General features: G+C 39.3%; 1 protein-coding gene across 2 annotated transcripts in view; it reads right to left on the bottom strand.

The window, feature by feature from the left end:
- The window catches only part of SEMA3E (semaphorin 3E), a 206022-nt gene that overhangs the window by 105530 nt on the left and 76596 nt on the right, over positions 1 to 23896 (bottom strand). For both annotated transcript variants that reach the window (XM_056573405.1, XM_056573404.1), the window contains exon 2: positions 1281 to 1441. In XM_056573405.1, coding sequence (XP_056429380.1) covers positions 1281 to 1441 — 161 coding nt within the window. The remainder of the gene's footprint in view (positions 1 to 1280; positions 1442 to 23896) is intronic.

Raw genomic sequence — 23896 nt, 5'->3', positions numbered from 1 at the left:
TGAATATATCAGTCATGGCTGACTTCTATTGCTATGCTGTGTGGCACGTGCTTGTGATACAATTTACTGGACATGGAAACTGTTACGGTTTAATTCAAGGGGAATAAAAGATGACTCATCAGTTCTGAGAAACTCATCCACTGTAGTATAGTAATGCCATTATTTATTTAAAAGGTGTAGTAAAACTTATAGTACAACATTTACCATCATCAATAAAGTTACAAAGCTGCCCTCACTACTTAAATTGTTTTTCCAGGCTAATACAATTGATGGCCATCAATCACTGATCAGTGGAGTGCCAATATCCAGTATTGCCATTGATTAGCTGTCCAGGATTTGCAGTACACAGTAAACGTGACTGGAAGCTGTGTAGTGGTCAGGCCTGGTTACTGCAGCTCAGATCCCATTTACTTAAACTGGAGCTAAGCTGCTGTAACTCAGCTTCACTACTACACAGTTAATAGAGCCAACTGCTCTGCTCCTATTCAGAGTATCCAGCCAAAATGAATGTATCCCCTTTCCATAGAATAGGGCATAAGTAGCTGATCGAGGGGTCTGACCAATGGGACCCCCACAATCTCCAGAACAGCACCTGGCTCTCAGTGAGGAGAGCGTGCTGCAGACGATTCATTTATTTGGTATCATCGGAGCTCCCATAGAAATGAATGGAGCATGTGCCATCTAATAGATGACACGTGCTCCTCACGGAAAGAGTTGTGGTCCCGTTCTGAAGATCACCGGGGATCCCAGCGGTTGGACTTCCCCCTGTGATCAGTTACTTATACCCCATCCTGTGGATAGGGGATAAGTTCATTTGGCTGGAGTTCTCCTTTAATCCTAGTTTAGGGCCTGAAGATGAGATGCATAAAAGTAATGATTTCTTTGTTTACATTTTTTTTTTTGCATCTGACTGAGCATCATTTCACAAGTTTCGCCTTTGATGTTTCTTTTGGAGTAGTTCCCTTTTCATGTTGGGGGTTCCTATAATAAGCATGCAGAGCATTAGAGAATATTTGGAAGTTCATTTAGCAAAAGGCATAAAACCTCTGTGCTTTAAAAGGACAACTCACTGAAGTTGCTGTGATGCCTGTTAAAAGATCACTCCGCCTTGCAAAGCAATTTTAAGAATATTTAATTAAGGAAATCCTACAATTCCATACTATAAATATTCAATGCATTGTAAGCCAGAGGCCCACTTTACATATTCCAAGCACTTGGCAGAACATTTTACTGTACTGTAATCAAATACAACCCTGGCTTAATCTTGTTTCATACATTACCTCTTTATATTTCTCACTGACTTTCTCCAGGCTAAGTGAATACACATGATCTCTGCCTCCCACAAACAGTCGTTCTTGATACTCGTCCAAATACATGGTACGTAGGTCGAGAGATCCAAGTTGACTCTGGAAGATTGAAGTTCTGTTTAAATCCCAGAGCTCTGTAATACAAAATGAAATAGTTAAGTTACAATTTACATGTTTACTGTAAATTTCCAAGTATCAATCACCATGAACAGGAGCATACTTTAAATAATATTTAGATAACACATATGTAGGTAAAAGATCTAAGTCTTAGATCCCATTTACAGTGTTCAATTGTCATCCATGCTTGGGGGTTTTCTTTCCTAAGATTCGAATCAACAGAATAGGGGGAATTTTTTTTTTTTTACAAAATTAAGCTTTATTCTGCCTCCCATTGTCCCATTGGATTCAGTGCTCGTTCTCACAGAGAAAAATAAATACGGTATATAAAGACATACCACACTTACTTTGCATAGATAATTTAATGTATTCATTAACTCCCCTCTCAAAAAACAAACAAACAAGAAACTACAAATGTAATAGAAAAATTAAATAAAAGGGCAGCCTATCTTTTTTTAACCAATGTCTGTACTAGAATTTGAATTCTTAGCTCTTCTATCTTATCCTTTTGTTCCCATTATTATCATTGCTCCTCCTTATACAGTGATTAAATGTGATCATTTATTATATTTATTTAGCTTCTTATATATGTGTTGGTTTATCAGGAATATTTCTTTAGTGTATCTCTATATATGGCATCATTTTTTATGTGCTACATTCATACAGATCCTGAACAGTGAAGTGCCATGTTTTCATGTTACAGAATTTAAATAGTGATATGTTCATGGATTTCTGAAGAACATAAAAGCATGAAATGTTGGTTAGCCTAGAATTTTAAACCATGGCTCCATGCTATACATACAGTTTTTTCTTCCATGTTTCTTTTGTTTAAGTTTCTTTTGCATCAATGGAATGACAGTGAGCTTAACCTTTCCTGTGAACTTGCCCTTAAACTACATTGAGTGTCATGTCTCTTTGCAGGGAATGTCTAGGAATTCCAAATTCTCTTGGGAACACGAGAGATGGCCAGTCAATAGAGTCCAGAAAAAGTAGACAGTCGCTGTTTGAACAGGAAAAAACAAAACCAAACATCATCACTTCAATAGACTCATGATGCAAAGACATAATGAAGACCGCGCCAAAGGATGGTGCAGGTGGCAGCAATCAGCATAGACGTAAAAGGTCAAGGTCAATAATAACAGCAATGAAATCTTTGGTTCTCATTAGTAAAACCATAATTAATCCCTTATGATAAAACCTGATGATTTTCAATCAGAAAGAATGAATGTTATCATTGTTGTGGGAATAAGATGACACATATCAAACTACATCAGTTCAAAACCAATAATATATTTAGTTATAATTTGCATTGAGATGCAAAGTTCATACTGTTTACTGTTAAAATTGTCAAATGCAGTTTCCACCTAATTTGTAACTATATATGATGAATTTATAATCTCCTCCAAAGTAGTAGAATATTTTACTATTGTTAAAAAAAAAATGATATGCTATAACTTTTATTCAGTTAGTATATAATAGATACAATTGTTTTATTTTTTCTAAAATAGTTATATAAAGATGTCAAGACAAAAAGGTTATGGACCTGAAAAATGTGAGATTTGACATCTGCATAATTTTTTTTGTATAGTTCTTTCAGTCAATTAATCTCTTATCTTTATCAACAATAGTATGTAGAATCATAGGGTACCAAATGTAATTTCTCATTTTCTTTAGCTCCCATTAAATGGGCACTGTCATGAAATCAAAAAATTGATATGTTGTAGTACTTAAGTACTACACCATATCTCTAATATAGTTTAATTAAAAAAAGTGATTTTAAACCAGTTTAAAATCACTTTTAAATTCGGCCAATAGGGATCGCCCTCCTAGTGGCCGAATGCATTCGGCAGTGACGTCACTACAGAATTTCGTCTCATTTGAGCCTGGCAAATGAGTCAAAATTCAGTCACATGCAAAGACATAATGAAGACCGCGCCAAAGGATGGTGCAGGTGGCAGCAATCAGCATAGACGTAAAAGGTCAAGGTCAATAATAACAGCAATGAAATCTTTGGTTCTCATTAGTAAAACCATAATTAATCCCTTATGATAAAACCTGATGATTTTCAATCAGAAAGAATGAATGTTATCATTGTTGTGGGAATAAGATGACACATATCAAACTACATCAGTTCAAAACCAATAATATATTTAGTTATAATTTGCATTGAGATGCAAAGTTCATACTGTTTACTGTTAAAATTGTCAAATGCAGTTTCCACCTAATTTGTAACTATATATGATGAATTTATAATCTCCTCCAAAGTAGTAGAATATTTTACTATTGTTAAAAAAAAAATGATATGCTATAACTTTTATTCAGTTAGTATATAATAGATACAATTGTTTTATTTTTTCTAAAATAGTTATATAAAGATGTCAAGACAAAAAGGTTATGGACCTGAAAAATGTGAGATTTGACATCTGCATAATTTTTTTTGTATAGTTCTTTCAGTCAATTAATCTCTTATCTTTATCAACAATAGTATGTAGAATCATAGGGTACCAAATGTAATTTCTCATTTTCTTTAGCTCCCATTAAATGGGCACTGTCATGAAATCAAAAAATTGATATGTTGTAGTACTTAAGTACTACACCATATCTCTAATATAGTTTAATTAAAAAAAGTGATTTTAAACCAGTTTAAAATCACTTTTAAATTCGGCCAATAGGGATCGCCCTCCTAGTGGCCGAATGCATTCGGCAGTGACGTCACTACAGAATTTCGTCTCATTTGAGCCTGGCAAATGAGTCAAAATTCAGTCACATGCAAAGACATAATGAAGACCGCGCCAAAGGATGGTGCAGGTGGCAGCAATCAGCATAGACGTAAAAGGTCAAGGTCAATAATAACAGCAATGAAATCTTTGGTTCTCATTAGTAAAACCATAATTAATCCCTTATGATAAAACCTGATGATTTTCAATCAGAAAGAATGAATGTTATCATTGTTGTGGGAATAAGATGACACATATCAAACTACATCAGTTCAAAACCAATAATATATTTAGTTATAATTTGCATTGAGATGCAAAGTTCATACTGTTTACTGTTAAAATTGTCAAATGCAGTTTCCACCTAATTTGTAACTATATATGATGAATTTATAATCTCCTCCAAAGTAGTAGAATATTTTACTATTGTTAAAAAAAAAATGATATGCTATAACTTTTATTCAGTTGGTATATAATAGATACAATTGTTTTATTTTTTCTAAAATAGTTATATAAAGATGTCAAGACAAAAAGGTTATGGACCTGAAAAATGTGAGATTTGACATCTGCATAATTTTTTTTGTATAGTTCTTTCAGTCAATTAATCTCTTATCTTTATCAACAATAGTATGTAGAATCATAGGGTACCAAATGTAATTTCTAATTTTCTTTAGCTCCCATTAAATGGGCACTGTCATGAAATCAAAAAATTGATATGTTGTAGTACTTAAGTACTACACCATATCTCTAATATAGTTTAATTAAAAAAAGTGATTTTAAACCAGTTTAAAATCACTTTTAAATTCGGCCAATAGGGATCGCCCTCCTAGTGGCCGAATGCATTCGGCAGTGACGTCACTACAGAATTTCGTCTCATTTGAGCCTGGCAAATGAGTCAAAATTCAGTCACTGCGGTGCTCGCTCCCGCCTGTCAATCAAACAGGCGAGAGCGAGCACAGTGAAATCCAGGGCTGCGCATTGGCTCCCTGGACTCACACACTGGCCGCCTCCCTGCTGCATATTCTCCCTGCAGCAGGGAGGCACGTGGCTCTTACCTCTCCTTACAGCCGCGGCTCCAGTGGGGATACACCGCCTCCTCACTGCTCCTCGCAGCTGTGTCCTGTCATTACCGGGGGAGCGCGTTATACGGAGAGGGGGGCGCCATTTACAGGAGGGCCCATCACACACTGAGCAACAAGCATGTGCCCGGCTTCCTGTCATGCTCCTACACTCTGGTAACTCTCTCTATGGTTCTGGAGGACTTTCAATCCTCCAGAAACATAGAGACAGTTTCCAGAGTGTACGGGCATGACAGGAAGCCGGACACACGCTTGTTGCTTGCTATGGACCCCAGCTCATGGTGAGGGGGGGGGGGGCGATATTGGTCGGGGGCTGGGTGTCTTCCAACACAGGGTGCCTCCAGTTGTTTCACCACTACAACTCCCAGCATGCCCTGACAGCAAATAGATGTCAGGGCATGCTGGGAGTTGTAGTGGTGAAACAGCTGGAGACACCCTGTCAGGAGAACTAAGGGCAGAATTCGGCCCCCAGCAGGCATCAGTGACGTGGTGCCTGCTGGGGAAGTCTGCCTGGTAGTGAGCATACTACCAGGCAGACAAAATGCCATTTTTAAGATAATAAAAAAATAAATAAAGGCAGGGAGGGGGTTAGAGATAAATGGGCAATAGGCAGGGACAGAAAAAAAAAAAGAGGATAGTGGGAGCTACCCTTTAAATAGACGCTAATGCTGTATTCACTGTCAGGGAGATTTATGAAAATCTTAGTGAAGACTAAGTGGAGAAGTTGCCCATCTCACATTGCTTCTTTTATTTATAGGCCTTTTTAGAGCCTAAAAAGCTATATCTTTCTATCTATTTATACATATATGATGAAGGATTTTAGACCTTTGACCAGATATTTTCAGCCTCATTTTAATAAATCATCCCAAAAAAACTGTATGTGAACAGAAAATGGTTGACATATTGCTGACAATAAGGCTAAAAAAAACTGTGTATGAACATAGCCTTAAACTCCACCCATTAAGAAGGCACATGTTTATGTTATGTATAGTTTCAAAAAAGAAAATTGTTTTTTTTTTCCATTAGAATATTTTTTTTAGAAATAAATAATTCCCTAATGTTTTAGTATGTGGTGCAGGTTTATAAACAAACATTTTGTATATTGTTACAGTGTAAACACAGCACAGCACAGCAAGATTTATTAAGCCATAAGTCATAGTTTCTCTTCCCCTACTTTATGCAACATTTTAAGAACTAGGAGTCCATAAAAAACGTTATTACATAATGGCTGGAATTGCTAAGCAAGTTAATGAAGGGCAGTGTCCAAACAAAACAAGCTGTTTTGGCTGTTCCGCTCAACTCAATGTCTCGTTCACTTGTAATATTTTTGTAAGGCTATACTGTGCAATACATGAGTAACTAGTCAGTGACATATTATGTTTATTTCAATTTTTTCCACATGTCATTTAAAGGAAGCTTTAATCACTTAATCGTATGCCTGTTAAATAGATTGGCAGGGTTAATACCCTGAGTTACAAATTCCACATGCATTTTAGGTCAAGAGTTGGATCCATTTTCCCTTTTGAAATTGGACAAAATGTTTTCTAGAGCACATTAGATACTATAATGTGATTTTCATTTGAATAAATTGCCCTATTTCACTTGAACTGTTTGATGTATCCCCCAGCATATTTATTGACTTGAATAGAGGCTTATGCTTTTAAAGACCAATTTGCTTGTATATCATAGAGTGATGAGTATTTTCTATGCTTTGTTGTGCATTTTCTTGTTTCTTTTTTTTATTTTTTTATCAAGCAGGTCAATACTTAGTTCATAAAGGAAATTGTTTTATCTAATTCCAGGACTGAGTTTGGTTAAAGGGGTACTCAGGTGGAAAACTTTTTTTTTTTTTTTAAATCAACTGGTGCCAGAAAGTTAAACAGATTTGTAAAATACTTCTATTAAAAAATCTTAATATTTCCAGTACTCTTTAGGGGCCGTATACTATAGAGGAAATGCTATAGAGGAAATTATTTTTTTTAGATTTCTCTGATGTCATGACCACAGTGCTCTCTACTGACCTCTGCTGTCCATTTTTGGAACTGTCCAGAGCAGGAGAAAATCCCCATAGCAAACATATGCTGCTAAAATGAACAGCAGAGGTCAGCAGAGAGCACTGTGGTTGTGACATCAGAAAAATACAAAAAGAAAAGCATTTCCTCTGTAGTATACAGCCCATAAAATGTATTGGAAGGATTAAGATTTTTTTATTGAAGTATTTTACAAATCTATTTAACTTTCCACGGGAGTACCCCTTTAACTACATTTATTAATAAATGTAGTATGCTCTATGTTATAGTGATAATAAAATGCACTAACATTAATTGGTTCATTGCCTTGCACTCTTGTCTTTGATCTAGGGTGACATGTGCATCTTTTACCTATGCTTAGGCAGAATTACCTTCAATATTTCATCTTACTCTTACATGCCAAAAATACTGACCGTGCCTTGGCTTTCTATCATATTGGCCCAAGTGTTTTTGTGAGATAGAAAATGTGATTGTAACACCATAGTGGGGACTGATGTGAATGAGTTTCCATTCTATGAGATGAGCATAAATAGTGTTGATGGTAACTGTCTACATACTCCTCTATTAATGTAGAATTTACTAATAAATTGCATGACAACTTGTTTTCTAGACTCAACAACCCATACATAATTTAAGATAAAGTGCTTAGTGCCACTTTCATGGGTTATATATGCACTAAACAACAACAAAAAATGTGGTCTCAAATGGCTGGAGGTGCTCAACCCCAAATGCGGTTGTGCATTTATACTAGGGGAGCAGATCCTGCCCTTGTAGTTCGTTGCTAGGGGCGATCCCCAGCATAAAAATGCATACAATGAAGGATGCCTGCAGCAGACTACAAGTGCTGCAATAGAATCCTACACCAGATAAATGGTGTGGATGTGTAACAATTAGAATAATACAATACAGGAATTTAGGTGCACTACTGTGGTAGATGTAAACAATACATTGGCTATCCCTCAACACTGATGTTAAAATTGAGACATTCGCCAGTATATCCTTAAATGAAGGACATACCAGAGCCCACCTGAGCGCATCACCTTCACACCTTACTTATGCACGTTACGTGCAATGAGTTCCACCGTGCGTTTCACGGGGTACGCGTCGCACAGTATCCGGAAGGGAGGCAATCTTACCACCCGATCGGAAGTGGGGATAGCGTTTGGTTACGCCACAGCACATGGAGGCCGTATTATGTTCACTGGTGGGGTATGTATGAGTAATTACCTTGCATATAAATATCTGGTATTTCTTCCTTGGCACAACCTCCCCTGAGGAAGTTGCCATTTTTAGGCAACGGAACGCGTGGGGTTCTTGGTGACCCCGTCCTCTTCTACCTTGTCCACTCTTTACTACGGTCTGGGATGCTTTCTTCCATATGGTTTAGTATAGGATCTTTTTCTTTTTTGTTATTCTGATGGTGAACACTAGTGGGCCTTTGATATTATTTACATTTATTCCATACCATATTCTTTACTGCCTGCTTGCGGTATACCATCTTAACCAATATTGTTTACATATATGAACAGTGGCACTTTACAAGTCTAGAACTGGCATGTATTGATTTATTGCAATACTGTGGACGGGGGTCTGTTTAGGAGAGGGAGTTCATGGCCCCTCTTCTAGGTTGTGTACTGGCTCTAGTAAGCCAGGGACTTTAATGTTTTTAATGTGTTTGTTTACGTTGAACCCTTTCCCTTGTGTGCAATTGTATGTCTTTTTCATTGTTTTGTACCAATAAAATAATTAATTATTATTATTGTTGGGTGTGCTGTTGATTATCAGTGATGGCTTCTTTTGTTTTTTGTATCTTTCTTATAGAGACATTTGGGAAAGTTTTTACAGCATCTTCCTTTTGCAATGCAAATTTTGGCAGTAAAAAGCCAGTTCTCTCACTTAAAAATATTTAGCATTATATAAAATTTTCAACTACCATAGAGCTATATATATATATATATATATATATATATATATATATATATATATTTTTTTTTTTTTTTTAATTATTATTTTTTTAATTATTATTATTTTTTTTTGTTTTGTTTCCTTACTAACAAACTACAATATACCTCACTTAATACACTGCGAGAAGATATATATATATATATATATATATATATATATATATATATATATATATAAAAAAATATAACACATTTTATTGAAAATACATAATATACACTAAATAACATCAATTTATTAAACAGGCAAAAGGTACCCAACATTATGTGCGGAGGATAGGAAGTGCAGTATTGTTATGCAATCATATTTATGGCCAAAACATGTAAAGTGCCTGTGCTGCTGTAAGGTGCTTAGATAGTTAACTGCCTCATGGACCTAGCCTCAGCTAGGATACACAGAGCGTCCACTCTATTTGTAACCTACAACTCACTAAGTAATAATCTCAACATGTTACCATAGAGAAATCAAAGAGATATATCTTACCCATGTGGGACTTATTCTTATGCCACCCCTACCACACTTACAGGTAATCTTATATATCATGTTTGCTTATGACTTATGAATAAGTACAAATAGGTATCAAAGGAACTCAACTTTTTTTCCGTTCAAAATGCTTTGCATATTATGGGCAAGTGAAATTCAATATCCTTTTCATGATGGTTCTGTATGAGATTTTATAATGTAGGTATAACTAGGTAACATCTGCCCAATGAACTACATAATTGCATGTTTTTTTCCTGGTTAGGTGTAACCATAATTGCACATTCCAAAGATCTTTTGTACTTTGCCAAAGAGTCTTAAGGAAAACCAAAAGTTTACTTTACATTGCCCCTCTGGAACACAAACTATCTATGGGTTATGTAAGGTGAACTTAAAAATCAAAATGATATTCTAGTGTTACCAATACTTTCACCAACAAATAATGTTGTGCAGTATATAGCTGCATATTCATACATTCACAGTGTAATGTTAACTTATTTGAAAGACTAACTTCTGTATTCCAGGTGCTGTATCTTCTTCTGGGATAAGATGTCTGATTGATGATGATGATTTTTGGCGCAAAATTAAATTTAGAAAACAATGCTTCCAAATTTCACCTTGAAAGCATTAAGGTGATGTAGGGGTTACAGTTTAAAGCTTACTACAGAATATGAAGTGTCTATTGTTGCATATGATAGCCCTTGACAATATCACAGGTCATAATGAATATTGAACCTGCAGTAAATAGGATTCTTAGATTTCATCTCTTTAGAGTTAGGATTAATGAATAAGAGTATCCATTTTTGTCCCTTTCTTTAAACCTCTCACCAAATTTTTTTTAATTAATAAAGTTTTTGTTGCATTAAATTGAATGTGTCTGCTTCTTGTGCACTAAGCAATTCATTTCATTTTCGTATTGACCAAACCAACCCTAAGGGAAAATACAATTAGGTAGAGTATGGAATATTGAGCATTAACCCCTTAAGGACCCAGCCCAAATAAACCTTAAGGACCCGGCTATTTTTTTGAACATCTGACCACTGTCACTTCAAGCATTAATAACTCTGGGATGCTTTTACCTTTCATTCTGATTCAGAGATTGTTTTTTCATGACATATTCTACTTTATGTTAGTGGTAAAAATTTGTCGATACTTGTTTCATTTCTTGGTGAAAAATTCAAAAATTTGATGAAAAAATTGAAAATTTTGCATTTTTTTTTACTTTGAAGCTCTCTGCATATAAGGAAAATAGACATCCCAAATAAATTATAAATTGATCCACATATACAATATGTCTACTTTATGTTTGCATCATAAAGTCAACAAGTTTTTACTTTTGGAAGACATCAGAGGGCTTCAAAGTTCAGCAGCAAGTTTCCAATTTTTCACAAAATTTTCAAAATCGGAATTTTTCAGGGACCAGTTCAGTTTTGAAGTGGATTTGAAGGGCCTTCATATTAGAAATACCCTACATATAACCCAATTGTAAAAACTGCACCCCTCAAAGCATCAAAAATGGCATTCAGTAAGTGTGTTAACCCTTTAGGTGTTTCACAGAAATAGCAGCAAAGTGAAGGAGAAAATTCAAAATCTTCATTTTTTACATTCACATGTTCTTGGAAACCATGTTTTTGAATTTTTACAAGGGGTAAAAGTAGAGAAAACTTCCTAAAATGTGTAACCCAATTTCTCTCGAGTAAGGAAATACCTCAAATGTGTATGTCAAGTGTTCGGCGGGCGCAGTAGAGGGCTCAGAAGAGAAGGAGAAACAATGGGATTTTGAAGAGTGAGTTTTTCTGAAATGGTTTTTGGGGGGCATGTCACATTTAAGAAGCCCCTATGGTGCCAGAACAGCAAAAAAAAAACATATGTCATACAATTTTGGAAACTACAGGCCTCAAGGAACGTAACAAGGGGTACAGTGAGCCTTCACACCCCACAGGTGTTTCCCGACTTTATGTCAAAGTTGGATGTGTTAATATTTTTTTTTTCACTAAAATGCTAGTTTTCCTCCAAATTTAACATTTTTACAAGGAGTAATAGGAGAAAATGCCCCCCAAAATTTGTAACCCCATCTCTTCTGAGTATGGTAATACCCCATATGTGGACGTCAAGTGCACTGCGGGCGCACTACAATGCTCAGAAGAGAAGGAGTCACATATGGCTTTTGGAAAGCACATTTTGCTGAAATGGTTTTTCTAGGGCATGTCGCATTTAGGAAGCCCCTATGGTGCCAGAACAGTTAAAAAACCCCACATGGCATACAATTTTGGAAACTAAACCCCTCAAGGAACGTAACAAGGGGTACAGTGAGCCTTAACACCCCACAGGTGTTTGATGACTTTTCGTTAAAGTTGGATGTGTAAATGAAAAAATATATATTTTTCACTAAAATGCTGGTTTTCCCCCAAATTTTTCATTTTTATAAGGGGTAATAGGAGAAAATGCCCCTCAAAATTTGTAACCCCATGTCTTCTGAGTATGGTGATGCCCCATGTGTGTACGTCAAGTGCACTGCGGGCGCACTACAATGCTCAGAAGAGAAGAAGTCACATTTGGCTTTTGGAAAGCACATTTTGCAGAAATGTCTTTTGGGGGTCATGTCGCATTTAGGAAGCCCCTATGGTGCCAGAACAGTAAAAAAACACATGGCATACTATTTTGGAAACTACACCCCTCAAGGAACGTAACAAGGGGTCCATTGAGCCTTACCACCCCACAGGTGTTTGACTACTTTGGATGTGTAATTTTTTTTTTTTTTTTTTTTTTTACTAAAATGCAGTTTTCCCCCCAAATTTTAGATTTTTTGAAGGGGTAATAGGAGAAAATGCCCCCCAAAATGTGTATCCCCATCTCTTCTGAGTATAGTAATACCCCATGTGTGGACGTCAAGTGCACTGCAGGCGCACTACAATGCTCAGAAGAGAAGGAGTCACATTTGCAAATTTTGCTGAAATGGGGGGGGGGGGGATGTCGCATTTAGTGCCAGAACAGCATAAAAAAAAAATAATTTGTAAATACATTTCTTTGGAATAAGGACATACCTCATATTTGCTGCCTGTGGAGCCAGAGCAGTGGGACCCCCCCTCAAGGGGCATTACATGGAGTAAGTTACTAAAATGGGGTACAGTGGGACATACAATGATAAAGAATATGCCCACCCCAAACCCTATGCTATGAATCATCATTCTGGGAATGTGATGTGTGTGGCCATCCCTAACCTGTTGCCTCAAATGCGCACCCTGCTCAGGTGGAGAGAGAGCGCTGCACATTTGAGGCAGCATAAAAAGTCCCCGATGATAGTGACTCAGTGACCCATGACCCGTTTTTTTTTTAAATACCCCCAGAGGTCTTATCAGTTTATTTATTTATTTATTTATTATTATTTTTTTGCCGACATTTTTTTTGGGCAATTTAGTGGTTTTATGGGGTTAAAATTTGGAATGTACTCTGGACTTGGTTCTAGAGATGAGCGAACTTACAGTAAATTCGATTCGTCACAAACTTCTTGGCTCGGCAGTTGATGACTTTTCCTGCATAAATTAGTTCAGCTTTCAGGTGCTTCCGTGTGCTGGAAAAGGTGGATACAGTCCTAGGAGACTCTTTCCTAGGACTGTATCCACCTTTTCCAGCCCACCAGAGCACCTGAAAGCTGAACTAATTTATGCAGGAAAAGCCATCAACTGCCGAGCCGAGAAGTTTGTGACTAATCAAATTTATTGTAAGTTCGCTCATCTGTACTTGGTACATTGGGGTCAAATTATGGAAAATTTAAATGAAAAGGGAAAATTTAGTACCGCATGGAAGTGTGATACGCCCTGAAGCAGTTTTTAATGCAGAGGCACGGATGATTGGGGCAAGTGTCACATTAATAGGTGGTATCCTTCCGTATCCCCCTCCTGTGACACACTCTGCATTTTTTCTTGGTTCGTCCCTTCTTTCCAGTGTGGGGGATCTCACCTGGAAAGTGTTGGCCTGGGACGATCCTGGCACCTATTACTTCAGTTCCTTCTGAACTCCGGCCTGCTCTTTCCCGGTCAGCAAAGATCAGGGCCTTTAGGACTTCTTCTTGGAACTGGAGGAATGTCCCTGTGCTGCCAGCGTTCTGGTACAGTACAAAAGAGTTGTACATGGCAACCAGTACCAAGTAGACCGCAACTTTCTTGTACCATACACGTGTTTTCCGCATGGCGTTATATGGCTTCAGGATTTGATCAGAAAGATCAACTCCCTGCATATACCGATTGTAGTCCAGAATACAATCAGGCTTGAGGACCGTTGTTGTGGTACCTCGCACAGGGACAGGTGAGCTGCCATTGCCATGAATAGTGGTCAGCATAAGGACATCCCTCTTATCCTTATACCTGACCAGCAACAGTTTTTCATGGGCAAGGGCACGGGACTCACCCTTGGGCATAGGTGTCTGCAGAAAATTTAGAGGGAGGCCTCTCTGATTCTTCCGCACGGCCCCACAAGCGGACGTGGATCTGGCGGCAAGGGATGTGAAGAGAGGGATGCTGGTATAAAAGTTGTCCAGCAATGGGTACATAAGGTCCCAAACGATTTTCCCGGTAACACCCAGAGTGGGGGAACAATCTGGGGGTTCAATACGGGAATCTCGTCCCTCATACACCCTAAGCTTGTAAGTCTACCCGGAGGTACTCTCACAAAGTTTATAAAGCTTCACGCCATACCGCGCCCGCTTCGAGGGAATATACTGGAGGAATATGAGTCTCCCCTTAAAACTGATGAGAGACTCATCTACAGAGGTCCCTGAGCGGTACGTAGGCCTCCAAAAATTTGGCCCCAAAGTGATCGATGAGGAGGGTGTGTATGTGGTGGGCGGGGCTGTATGTAGTGAGTGCTTGGTGTAACTATTAGATATAACGGTGTGTGATTAGAAATCACACACCGTTATATAAGGGGGGGAAAAATTGCGGACAAAAAAAAATGGGGGGCAAATGCAGCGCCCTGAACCCCTAATAGGGCCTGGGTCACACTGACAAATTTGTGGTGGACCCTTGGGGACCTATTAGGGGGTCAGGGGGGGGGGATTTTTTTTTTTTTTACTTTCTTTTTTACTTTTTTACACTCACTCCTACCTTGCCCTGGAGTGTATTCTTTCCCTGCTCTGTCCCTGCAGATCTTCTTCCCTGAGGGGGCTCTGATCGCACAGAGGGGGGGTCCCTGGCACCTTTGAGCAGCTTTGCCCGCTGACTGAACTCAGTTAACGGGCAAAGCTGCAAGAAGATGCAGTTAACCCCTCCCCTGCCGATCGTCCAGCCAATAGCAGCGCTCCTGGGGGGGTGACGAAATCGCCACCTCCCCATAGATACAGTGGGTGATAGGGAGTGAATTGTACACCCCCGATCACCTTGTATCTCCGGTCATCGGGTCACATGTGACCCGTATGACCCGAATCCCAGCAGATCGTTAGTGTGAATTCACTAACGATCTGCCGCAATTGCCGACACGCTATGTTTGTTCTTTTTTTTTTCCATGCTAAAATTCGTAATGAATTTGCATTGTGCTCATGCACAATTATATTTTTACCCTAAAAGAAGGGAGGGATCAGTGTCTAGTCTGGAAATGCAGATAGTCGCATAAATATTTGCATACATTTGCATAACAAAACCAAATATTCATCATTCCAAATATATATAGCTATATTCTAAATATTCGCGAAATTGCAAGGTGCCGATATTTTGCTGTAAAAATTGACATTTTGATTATTCGCGCTCAACACTACTTGTAATGTCAAAAAAACAGAAGGCGCTCTGTGTGAAGGATCTTAGGAGAGCAGGTTGGGGGGAGGGGAGCCAACAGCTGCTTACCAAATCAAGTGTGAGCACACACACAACAGTGGAGAGTGCGTGTGAATGGAAATGGTATGTATCGTCCACAGCCTTCCTGGAGTATAAAAGACAATCAAGAAAAAGACGGGAAGCAATGCAGGATTATCTTTGGCGCTGGACGAAGGAATTAGCAGGACCAGGGGAATAAATCCAGGCTTGTTTATTGTGCAGAGATGCAGGGTAAATCATGCCTGATGAAGCTGCACACTCGCAGCGAAATGCGTTGCATCTCTGCTCAATAAACAAGCCTGGATTTATTCCCTTGGTCCTGCTAATTCCTTCGTCCAGCGCCGAAAATTATCCTGCATTGCTTCCAGTCACCTTCTTGATCTCCCACTTGTAACGTCAAGGATTTCTATATTCTGGAAGTAGAGTATTTAGACATTTTTAATAATCCTGTGCCAGTCACTATGTGCCCTAGGTCATTAAAATATTTAGTGGACTTTACTGGGCCTTTCTGTAAAGCGCAATTCATTTGTTCTGAGAACACAATTTAAGATGAGCAAATTTTTCAAAACTTAGATTCGCCAAATTTTCCAAATTTTCTCCCCCAAAATTGTTTCGGTCCCAATTTATTTGCAGCAAATCACTATTAAAACGGCTATTTCTGGCCTACACAGAGCCTCAATAGGGGTGTAGAACACTTTGCCTTGCTGTAAAACGCATTGGGTGTGTGCTGGGTTAGAGAAATAATACTGTTATTCAGTTTAACATGCAGATCAGTGGTGACACTATTAGAATCACTGTCGCAGAGCGGCACAATGATAGAGCCTGATGATAGAGCCTGAGGAGACCATATGGTGGATAAATGACACAGCGTGGAGGTGGCGGTAACATGAGGAGACCATATATTGCCTGAATGACACAGCGTGGAGATGGTGGCATTATGAGGAGACCATATAGTGGCTGAAGGCACAGCCTGGAGGTGTTGACAGCATGAGGAGACTATATAGTGGCTGAATTACACAGCCTGGAGGTGGCGGAAGCATGAGGAGACCATATAGTGGCTGAATCACACATCCTGGAGTTGGCAGCAGCATGAAGAGACCATATAGTGGCTGAATGACACAGCCTGGAGGTGGCGGCAGCATGAGGAAAACATATAGGGGCTGAATGACACAGCCTGGAGTTGGCGACAGCATGAGAGACCATATAGTGGCTGAATGACACAGTGTGGAGGTGGCATCCGCATGAAGAGAACATATGTTGACATAATGAGACAGCCTGGAGGTGGCATCAGTGTGAGTAGAACATATGGTGGCAGAATGAGTTTGTTTTTGTTAAGGTGGGTGTCTTAGCACCTGGACCCCAACAAACTTCTGACATGCCACCTGGGGTCTTAGGCAAACATCTGTGCATAGTAGTAAGTATTTCTAAATAAATTCATCACATTTAGTATTTCTAAATAAATTAATAGCATTATTTTCTTAACCCCTTAAGGACGCAGGACGTAAATGTACGTCCTGGTGAGGTGGTACTGGTGGTACGCACCAGGACGTACATTTACGTCCAAAGCATAACCGCGGGCATCGGAGCGATGCCCGTGTCATGCGCGGCTGATCCCGGCTGCTGATCGCAGCCAGGGACCCGCCGGCAATGGCCGACGCCCGCGATCTCGACGCCCGGCATCTGCGGCAGTTCGTCATTTAAATGAACGATCGGATCGCCCGCAGCGCTGCTGCGGGGATCCGATCATTCATAACGCCGCACGGAGGTCCCCTCTCCTTCCTCCGTGCGGCTCCCGGCGTCTCCTGCTCTGGTCTGTGATCGAGCAGACCAGAGCAGGAGATGACCGATAATACTGATCTGTTCTATATCCTATACATAGAACAGATCAGTATTAGCAATCATGGTATTGCTATGAATAGTCCCCTATGGGGACTATTCAAGTGTAAAAAAAAAAGTAAAAAAATGTAAAAGTTAAAGTAAAAAAAAAGTGAAAAATCCCCTCCCCCAATAAAAAAGTAAAACGTCAGTTTTTTTCCTATTTTACCCCCAAAAAGCGTAAAAAACATTTTTTATAGACATATTTGCTATTGCCGCGTGTGTAAATGTTCGAACTATTAAAATAAAATGTTAATGATCCCGTACGGTGAACGGCGTGAACGAAAAAAAATAAAAAAAGTCCAAAATTCCTACTTTTTTAATACATTTTATTAAAAAAAAAATATAAAAAATGTATTAAAAGATTTTTATATGCAAATGTGGTATCAAAAAAAAGTACAGATCATGGCGCAAAAAATGAGCCCCCATACCGCCACTTATACGGAAAAATAAAAAAGTTAGAGGTCATCAAAATAAAGGGATTATAAACGTACTAATTTGGTTAAAAAGTTTGTGATTTTTTTTAAGCGCAACAATAATATAAAAGTATATAATAATGGGCATCATTTTAATCGTATTGTCCCTCAGAATAAAGAACACATGTCATTTTTACCATAAATTGTACGGCGTGAAAACAAAACCTTCCAAAATTAGCAAAATTGCGTTTTTCGTTTTAATTTCCCCACAAAAATAGTGTTTTTTGATTGCGCCATACATTTTATGATATAATGAGTGATGTCATTACAAAGGACAACTGGTCGCGCAAAAAACAAGCCCTCATACTAGTCTGTGGATGAAAATATAAAAGAATTATGATTTTTAGAAGGCGAGGAGAAAAAAATGAAAACGTAAAAATTAAATTGTCTGAGTCCTTAAGGCCAAAATGGGCTGAGTCCTTAAGGGGTTAAATCAGTACATTTAAAACCACGTAATTGAGTCCATATTATCTTTAGTTTAAATGTAGCACCAAAAGTGCATTCATAAGACAAACAATCTTTGTTTTAGTTTTTTAGTTGTTATTTTTGCTTTATTTTCTCCGTACATGGGTCCCATTGAAAATGATGGTGAGGCAGAGAGCCATTTGATTCCTACCCTATAAACTTCATAGGCCAAATTCTTTATTTTAGAATTGCGACCCATACGAGGTTGGAAATACACAGAGCATGTTCTAGGTTTGATCCGAATATATTCACAGCAAATCTCTATTAAAAATGTCTATTTCCAGGCTACAGAGAGCCTCATTAGGGGTGTAGAACACTTTACCTTGCTGTAACACGCATAGGGAGTGTGCTGGGGTATTGAAGTAATAATGATATTCAGTATGACATGCAGATTACTGGCATCGCTATTAGAATCACTGCCGCAGAGTGGCACAATGACAGAGGCTGGATGTGATGGCAGGGTCGGGAGACCATATGGCATCACAATGTTTGCCTGCAGTTTTTGAATGAGGAGTGCTTCCTGTGATGATTTCAACGGGCAGACTATGAAATTGCTTCTAAACTCTCCCTGCCTGCCTGCAGTGAGGCGGGCTTGAGGTCAATGGATTTCCCCTGTGCTGATCTGTATTGCCAGTAACGCTGATTAGTGACCACACAGTCTGCTCTCTCTGTAGCCAGAACAAATGCGAGCTTGAGGTGAATGGATTTGCCGCTGTAAAGATCTGTATTGTCAGTAACTGTGATTAGTGCACACACACAGTCTCTGCTATCTCAGCAAAACGGGAAATGCCCGTCTTCGGCAATGGCTGCCGAATATATAGGGCTGTAACATCACAGGGCTGGCTGGCTGCTGATAGGCTGCATGCTGCCATGTAATTCAGTGTGATCCCAACTTCCATGCCCCATGTCCTCACACATATAGCCACCATTTAGCCCCCTGGCCTGTACAAAATGTAGTGAATGAAGCCATTAGTTACCACTGATTCCTTCAGAATTAAATTTTTCATGAAATTCGGAACAAATTCGACTTCATTAGCTTCGATTCGCCCATCTCTAATGATGACTGTTACATAAAACTACAATTTGATTTTGTGCATGTATATGCAAATCAAAGTACAGTATATACACAGAAGAAGTGAAGATTTCTGGAATAATTTACATATTCACATTGTTACCAGAATAAAAGCCGCTCATTTCACATTTCAGCTGCGTAGCAGATACATCTTCCTGGACACTAGTCTTAATCATTGTACGATTAGTGGTCTAATTACTGGCGGAATATAATCATCCCTAATTATATGAGATTAGTAATACATCCTTACCAGGAAACATGGACAGTGTTCATGAATCCACACGAAATGCATTAAATAAGACTAAAGAAAGTGCAATATCAGGACTTATGGGAGGAAATACACTGTGTATCTTATACTTGGATAAAACATTGATGTGTTAACGTTTCAGTGGTTTGCACCAGGTTTACCTGGCAGTGAATAACAAATAATTAAACTACTGATATTTTTAATTTAAGGATTTGCCTTTTCTCCAACAACAGAATTGTAGGTACAAATCTACTGCTTCCTAAGCTAGGTATCACATTTTATTATGAGTCATAAACATTGTGACTAGACTACAGCTTAATTTAAACAGACACTAAAAGGGATTATCCATCTTAGAAAAATGTATCTCCTATCCAAACGATAGGTGATAAGTGTCAGATCACAGGGACTCTGACCGCTGGGACCCCCTGCAATCTCCTGACTGGCACCCAGGCTCACCTCCTGCATGGAGCGGGGTCAGTGCATGCCCTCCATTCATCTCTATGGGAGAGCTGAAGCATTGTACTCTGGTATTTCCGCCTCTCCAATAGCCATGCATTGAGGGGGAATGTTGGCAACTGGTTCATGTGGTGGTCGACACAGCTCCGTGCAGAAGAACCAGGACGCTGGGCAGGAGGGTCCAGGTGGTTGGAGCCAAATCAATTGGTACGAACAGTTGATAAATTGTAAAATGTTTTAGCTATTCACAGACAAGATGGTATACTATTTAACAAAGTAATAACAGTATAAGGACAGACACATTCCACTTGTTATAGTTAAAATTTATATTGACAGAAACCAGATGAGGGTGGCCAGAACTTACGTAGGGGCTTAATTTATGTAGTAAGAGGGTGTATTGAGGGGACAGATAGATAACTTTTGCAAATGTCTCTCCATGGTCTCAAGAGGTGTTATATCTATGTAATCCAGACTCCCAACTAGCTAGTTCTTCTAATTTATTAATTTGTTATACATTGTAGGTGGACAATCGGATCTCCAATGTACAGTAATGAGCAATTTAGCTGCCATAATCAGGACAGTAGGTAGTTTTCAATGGGCCCAATACGTTCAAGTGTAAGATGCTTGCTGATCTATAGAAGACATTTTTAAAATATGCAGGGTAATGTCAGACCAATATTTCTTTCAAGGTGATATCAAACATATTTCCAACAAGTGAAAAAAGTAACGCAGTGTCCAGATAGATTATGCAAATAAAACTTTAATATGCTTTATTTTATATCAAAGTATGACAAGATATAACCACATTATGAGCATAAGCATGATGTATTTTGTAAATTATTGATTGAATTTAAAATGCAAAGGAAATTATGCCACCCTGTCAAAACTACACCCACATTTTTATCCACTTAATTCTTCACGTTAGTGGGTGCTGGAATTGTGTGATATTCACAAATAAAAAAAATAAAAAAAACATGACTGCAATTTCTATATAAAAGTATAGAAAGGAAGATATTCCAATAGTGATCCAGACAAAGTAAACCAATAAGTGTACAATAATATCCCAATACATGGAAAATCTACTGGCACTGCCCGATCCACAGAGGAATCTACCCCGTGTTCCCAAAACCCATGGAGGGATGCATTCGGCCACAGATGGTGTACAAATTGGTCACTAGTATTCTGTGTTCTATGCAAGTATTAGGCTAGGTTCATACAACGGAATGTCCGTGCAGAAAATTTCCGAGTGCGGCCAGCGCTGACTGAATCAGTCGGCACTAGGACCGCGCGGACACTGTAGTCTCCAATAGACTGCAATGTGTTCAAAGCGGATTTCCGCCTGAAGAAAGAGCAACCCCATTCTTTAGGCAGAAATTTCCAAATGGATTTTTTGTTAACAAATTCCGCTTCACAAATTCTGAAGTGTGAATTTGTGAACGGAAACCCATTCACTTCACTATACATTTTATCAAGAGGAATTTCCGCCTGCAATTTCAAAGAGGAATTGCAGGCGGAAATTCCGTAGTCTGAACCCAGCCCTAGAGAAATGAAGGTGTTGCACTGCTGCACTCATTACAATCCCCCTTCATTTTATTAACCCCTTAAGGACCAAGGGCGTACAGGTACGCCCTTGGTCCTGCTCTCCTGATATAACGCGGGGTTACACAGTAACCCCGCGTCATATCGCGGCGGGCCCGGCGTCATAGTGAAGCCGGGACCCGCCTCTAATAGCGCGCAGTGCCGATCGCGGCACCGCGCGCTATTAACCCTTTAGCCGCGCGCTCAGAGCTGAGCCGCGCGGCTAAAAGTGAAACCGAAAGTGGCCGGCTAGCTCAGTCGGGCTGTTCGGGATAGCCGCGGCTAATCGCGGCATCCCGAACAGCTGACAGGACAGCGGGAGGGCCCCTACCTGCCTCCTCGCTGTCCGATCGCCGAATGACTGCTCAGTGCCTGAGATCCAGGCATGAGCAGTCATGCGGCAGAATCGTTGATCACTGGTTTCTTATGAGAAACCAGTGATCAGCATAGAAGATCAGTGTGTGCAGTGTTATAGGTCCCTATGGGACCTATAACACTGCAAAAAAAAAGTGAAAAAAAAAAGTGAATAAATATCATTTAACTCCTCCCCTATTAAAAGTTTGAATCACCCCCCTTTTCCAATAAAAAAAAAACACAGTGTAAATAAAAAGAAAAATGAACATATATGGTATCACCGCGTGCGGAAATGTCCGAATTATAAAAATATATCATTAATTAAACCGCTCGGTCAATGGCGTGCGCGCAAAAAAATTCCAAAGTCCAAAATAGTGCTTTTTTGGTCACTTTTTATATCATTTAAAAATGAATAAAAAGCGATCAATAAGTCCTATCAATGCAAAAATTGTACCGTTAAAAACTTCAGATCACGGCGCAAAAAATGAGCCCTCATACCGCCCCATACACGGAAAAATAAAAAAGTTATAGGGGTCAGAAGATGACAATTTTAAACGTATTAATTTTCCTGCATGTAGTTATGATTTTTTCCAGAAGTCTTAAAAAATCAAATCTATATAAGTAGGGTATCATTTTAATCGTATGGACCTACAGAATAAAGATAAGGTGTCATTTTTACCGAAAAATGTACTACGTAGAAACGGAAGCCCCCAAAAGTTACAAAACTGCGTTTTTTTTTCAATTTTGTCGCACAATGATTTTTTTCCCGTTTCACCGTAGATTTTTGGGCAAAATGACTGACGTCATTACAAATTAGAATTGGTGGCGCAAAAAATAAGCCATCATATGGATTTTTAGGTGCAAAATTGAAAGAGTTATGATTTTTTAAAGGCAAGGAGCAAAAAACGAAAATGCAAAAACGGAAAAAACCCCGGTCCTTAAGGGGTTAAAAGAAGGTGTGACACACATGCAACAATTGTTTTGCTAGTCATCTTCTTAACAGCCCCTTTGGGTGAGCTGTGTTCTATCCTGTTGTTTTCTGTGGGGGACTGATGGGACAACTAAATTGCCAATAATGGTACCTCTCATGGCCACTACCTCACATCCCGCTACCAAAATAGCTTGATTAAGCATTGGAAAGTTCTTATAGAACCTTTTTTTTTATTTCTGTAAATTGTGTACTGTAAGCTGTGGAGAATACTATTTTTTGGTCTTTTTTCTTTTTGTTCTTATCAAAAAGAATGGACTGACAATTTTTAACCCCTTAACCTTGTCACGATTCGGCAGGCTGGAGGTGGATCCTCTGTGTCAGAGAGGGATTGGCGTGGACCGTGTCGGTGGACCGGTTCTAAGTTGCTACTGGTATTCACCAGAGTCAGCAGGTCTGACCGGGGCGCTGTGAATAAGAGTACGCGGCGAGCGCTTCGGGGAGGAGCGGGGACCCGGAGCGCTCGGCATAACAGTACCCTCCCCCTTGGGTCTCCCCCTCTTCTTGGAGCCTGAGAACCTGAGGATAAGACTTTTGTCCGGGATGTTGTCATCAGGTTCCCAAGATCTCACCTCTGGGCACTTAACTTCAAAGGGTCCAAGATAACGTGGTCCCAGATTAAAACTGGGGACACGGAAGCGGATATACTTGGCGGAGAGCCACACAAAAACAGGAGGAGTTCTTCTTTTTTTTTTCTCATGCTTCTTCACCCGGGATGAGGCTAGTATGAGGGATTTTTGAGTCTTTTTCCAGCCCGGGGAAACCTCATCAACAGCGGGCAAACAAGAAGGCGTGGGAGTGGGGAGGGAGGGAAGAGGGTGAAGCTTGGCATGGGGCAGAGTGTTAATAGGACGGGGGCTATGAGGAGGAGACACAGCATAGTCCAGATAGG

This window comes from Hyla sarda, chromosome 4 (assembly GCF_029499605.1).
Source record: "Hyla sarda isolate aHylSar1 chromosome 4, aHylSar1.hap1, whole genome shotgun sequence".
Classification (NCBI taxonomy): Eukaryota; Metazoa; Chordata; class Amphibia; order Anura; family Hylidae; genus Hyla; species Hyla sarda.
The sequence above is the reverse complement of the archived record's forward strand: the minus strand, read 5'-3'. Positions and strand labels throughout refer to the sequence as shown.